General features: G+C 63.4%; 1 protein-coding gene across 1 annotated transcript in view; it reads left to right on the top strand.

Moving 5' to 3' along the window:
• Positions 1-3,751, top strand: part of AMZ1 (archaelysin family metallopeptidase 1) — an 8,725-nt gene extending 4,974 nt beyond the window's left edge. The window contains exons 5-6 of the mRNA XM_077758773.1: positions 1-176; positions 1,530-3,751. Coding sequence (XP_077614899.1) covers positions 1-176; positions 1,530-2,078 — 725 coding nt within the window. The 3' untranslated portion in view covers positions 2,079-3,751. The remainder of the gene's footprint in view (positions 177-1,529) is intronic.
• Positions 3,752-4,405: the final 654 nt, after the last annotated feature.

The following is a 4,405-nucleotide window of genomic DNA, read 5'->3' as shown; positions in this document are numbered from 1 at the left end:
TCACCTGCCACGAGCTCTGTCACCTGCTGGGGCTGGGGCGCTGTCGCTGGCTACGTTGCATCATGCAGGGGGCGCTCAGCCTGGACGAGGCCCTGCGGCGGCCCCTGGACCTCTGTCCCATCTGCCTGCGGAAGCTGCAGCACGTCCTGGGCTTCAAGCTTGTCGACAGGTACAAGGTGAGGGCTGCTGGCCCGGGTGGGGACCACAGCCATTCAGCACCACATCCCAGGGTGCGAGAACCCCAGGGGCGCAGATAGACCCGCAGGCCTGCCTGTTGCTCATGCGGCGCAGCACGTGTGGCCCGTGGTGTGCACCCATAACAGCGGTCGCTGCCGTCAGGTCACATTGGGGCACAGGAGGGACAAGGGACAGACGACTCTTCTCAGGCAAGGACGCAAGCTCTGAGCGGAGGGTGGGTGCTGGACGTGTCCACCCCGCCACCCCTGCATCGCCAGGGCTGCCTGAGGTGGTGGCTGGGATCCTTGCAGGAGGAACCCAGAGCCCTCCGGTCCTGCCCGGCGCTGGGCGAGCCAGTGGGCGCTGCTGCTCTCTGCTGGCGGCTGGAGGAGCTGCAGGCAGCGGGTGCGGGGCCCTGTGGAAGGTGCCTGACCCGAGGACTCCAACTCTGAGTTCAGCCTCCAGACACAGGCGCTGTTTCCCAAGACCTCTCAACCAAATAGCTTTGGCTTAATTTTAACACCAAAACTTTTAAGCCAAAAGCTGTGTTTGAGGTCCTGGGAAATCACTGCCACTTTCCCCTCGGAGGTGGGCAGCCCGGGCCCACCGAAGGGGTCACAGTCTGGGGACCAGTCAGGGTGCTAAGACTCACTGGGTGGTGGGTTCTTGGATGGGGACCCCGTTGTGAGGACCGCGGAGCTAGCAGGTGGGCATTTCCATGCCCTCAGGAAGGGGCCTGCCCAGCTGCAGTGGGGGTCCCACAGGCAGCCCCCTGAGGGTCCTCGGGGTGGTAGCTGGCATGTGGTGGATGCCACGCTGGGATGGGCTGCTGTGTGTGAGGCCAAGGGAGATTCCACTCTGTAAGCAGCACTGGGACCCGCGCACACGTCCTCGGTGTCTTGTCCACTGAACAGACTTTCGTGGCTTGGTCCCTGCCCCACGAGCCTCACCCACGAGACTGGGGAGGGCCGTGGGGACAGCTCCCGGGGTCTCTAGGGCAGGTGACCCGGTGGTGAGAGGGCCCAGCCGGGAGTGCTCCGTGCAGATGACCTGCTGGGGGCGTCTCCCATCCTGGTACAAGGCCCCGGGGCACGTCTGCTGGGCGATACAAGGGCCAGAGCAGAGGCCAAGGTGAAAGGAAGTAGAAACGTGGAGAAAGTAGGAGTGGTATTTATTGTTCTTACTACAGCTTGTAATCTTACTACAGCTCGAGCTTACGGGCACGCGCTGCAGAGTTTAACTAAGAAACGAGGGGCTGGCCTGACCCCCTGCCTGGCTGGGGGCCCTGCATGGTGCTCGGACGAGCTGAGTGAGGGGGCACAGGACACCCAGCCCATGTCTCTCCCTCTCAGAGACTCTATGCCTGGACTCAAGCTGGGACGCGGCCCGACCCGGGCATAGGGGCATCCTCTGCCGCAGATGAGACTCCGCCCTGCAGCGCCGACTCGGGCCTGAGCTGCGAGAGTGGCTCAGAGCCTGGCAGCAGCCTGTCGGAGCCCCTGACCCCCGATGTGTGGAGCTGCACCCCATCTGCGGGGCCCGAACTGGAGCCTGAGGAGGGGCTAGGCTCCCCGACTGCCTCTGACAGCCCGCCCGGGCCCCCGGTGGACGCCATCCGGGAGCACAGACGATGGCTGGAGCAGTGCATCCGAGCCCTGGAGCGGGAGGTGACGGAGGAGGAGCTGGCGCAGGTGGACCGGGCCGTGGACGCCCTGGCCGGGTGGGAAATGTTCACGGGGCGGCTCCCGGTCCCCAGGCAGGACCCACCCTGTGGCCGCGATGGCTCTGGACTGCGCCGGGTCCTGGGTGACACATTCTCTTCCCTGCGGAGGAAGCTGAGCACACGCAAGCTGTCCAAGGCAGGCTCGTCCCCTGGCCGCAGGAGCGATGAGGGGAAGTAGGAGCCCGTCTGACCCCAGGACGCCGCCCCCCACCCAGCGTGCTCTGCAGAAGCAGAGAAATGTCCCCCTGCAGCCCTGCTACTGCCCCCTTGCCCCATTCCCTGCAGGGAGTCCTCGAGCCTGGCTTGGATGGTGGCTGGGGGTTGGGGCTGCAGCCAGTCTGCACCTGGAGAAGCGGTGGGGGGTGGCGGCTCCAGTTTCTATCTATCTATGCTGTATGCCCCCTGTCCCCCCACCCTTCCCAGAGTGGGACTTTCTCACACTCACGGCTTTCTGGTCCTCAGGCCTTCACGCGGCATCCCAGAGACCGCTGCATGCTGTCACCCACAGTGGTGACAGCAAAGGCACTACTCAAAGGCATTTCTCACTCGTTCCAACAAGTGCCGAGGGTGTGGCCGGGGTGGCCAGCCCGGGTGTCATCTGTCTGCCTCCAATTCTGTCAAACTTTGTTTCCCACATTTGAAGCCCCTCTGTGTGCACGTTTAACTGTTGGGTCTTTGTTACCAAGGGCCCCGGGGCCGTGGGAGAGCACAGAGGGGTGGGGGGTGTGTGCATGTTGCAGGGAGCTGACAGTGTGGGGACTGCACAACACTGGGTAAAAAACAAACCGCCATCCAGGTTGCAGAGGGTAACCTGCCCCCCACCCCCAAGCAAACAGATTGGAAGGCTCCTTGTCGGACACGAGGCAAGACTGTGGGACCCCAAAAAGGCCCAGCATCGAGGCGGCCCTGGGCTGGGCTCATGGCTTCTGTGAGGCATCGCTATGACCCGGAGGTCAGACATAAAGGGGAGAGAAGAGCCAGGTGCACAGGGAGGGAGGCCCAGGCCCAGAGGGAGAGCAGCCCTGGGCTCTGTCACTGTGACCACCCCCACCTCAGTGCCTTAAAGCCCCAACTGTGTGCTCTGAGCTCAGGAGTCTGCACTGTGGACAGAGCCGGAGAGAAGGCTGGTCCCTGGGCCCGGCTGCGGGGTCGGCCTTGAGGATGGTTCCTCGGTCCCAGGGCAGGGAACCTCAGGGAGACCCCAGAGCATCGCCCTCACTGCACCCCAGCAAGGCCGTCACTCAGCCCCGGAGGAGGGGCCCAGGTCTGTAAGAGCAGAGGGGTGGGGTGACCGCCCTGGTCTCTGATCCTGCCTCCAGGGGCCTTCACGCACTATTACCTAGCTCCCGGTTCCCTTCCATCTTCCACAAAAGGTTGGTCTCCAGATGGAGGGACTGGTGGCGGAGGGCGGGAACAGGAGACTAAACTTCTAGGCACAGAGAGCAGAGGTTCCTGCCTGCATCAGATACGACGGCAGAGGGCTATCGGGGACGGTCCCCAGGCAGCCACCTGCTGCCGCACACTGACGGGTCACGAGCCTGGGCACGTACCTCCCCCGAGCTCAGCTGCAGTAACTCCACAGCTCGGTCCAAGAAGCTGGGCCTGGGCTTCTGTTTTTTTAAATAAACACATGAAGTGGCTGTGCGGCCTTGAAGGTCCGTATTAGTCCCAGGTCCCCGTGAGTCCCACACATCCCTGCGGGCCGGGGCTGAGGGCGTGAAGGGAGCTAAAAATACTCTGGGGTCAGGCCTTCAGCTGCACTGGGGCTCCTGTGTGAGGCGGGGCTGGGGAGCCTGCCTGCACCTTCCTCTGCAGCCTCGACACCCAGCGCCACCCTTCCGATGAAGGTGGAGCCCTGCCCCCACCTGAGCGAAGGCAGGCCCCTCTCCCCTCAGCCCGGCTTCTCCACCACCCCTCCCCCAGGTGAGCCCCCTGCCACCCCCACGCTGCCAGGGTCCGAAGGAAAGGGGGGCCTGTTCATACAGTCTCCTGGGATGGCGCTTCAGACCTTTCTGGAACAAAATCTCCAAAAGGGCTTAAAAATAACCCCCATAACATGCTGTGGCTTAGCCAAGCAGCTAATGTTGAAGCTGAGAGTCCAAATTTAGATCCCATCAAGGTCACGAGAGAGGCCACACCGTTCCAGGGATGCGCGGCCCAAGTGCAGAGCCCCGAGAGGCAGGGCGGGGGGGAGGGAGCGCTGGACCCCCACCCACCTGGGAAAGGACAGGTCAACCTTCCTGCAAATAAACTGTCCCTTCGAAAGAGTCCTTCCAAGCCCAGGGACTTTCTTACCTCCGTCCTCCTGGATTCTCAACCCTGGCGAGGACTCTGCCCTCCTTTGGGACCTGAGCTCAGGGGTCTGCCTGTGGCTGCAAGGCCCTAGACCTCTGTGTTCCGGCTCTTTCCTGGCAAAGCACACAGGTGGGATGTCGGGGCTGGGAAATCACACTGGCCCCTGTTCTGAGCCACCAGGGGAGGCCTGGGCAGTGGTCTGGGGGGAAA

The sequence above is a fragment of the Crocuta crocuta genome, unplaced genomic scaffold (assembly GCF_008692635.1).
Source record: "Crocuta crocuta isolate KB4526 unplaced genomic scaffold, BGI_CrCroc_1.0 scaffold273, whole genome shotgun sequence".
NCBI classification, from domain to species: domain Eukaryota; kingdom Metazoa; phylum Chordata; class Mammalia; order Carnivora; family Hyaenidae; genus Crocuta; species Crocuta crocuta.
This window is presented reverse-complemented; position numbering and strand designations above follow the sequence as displayed.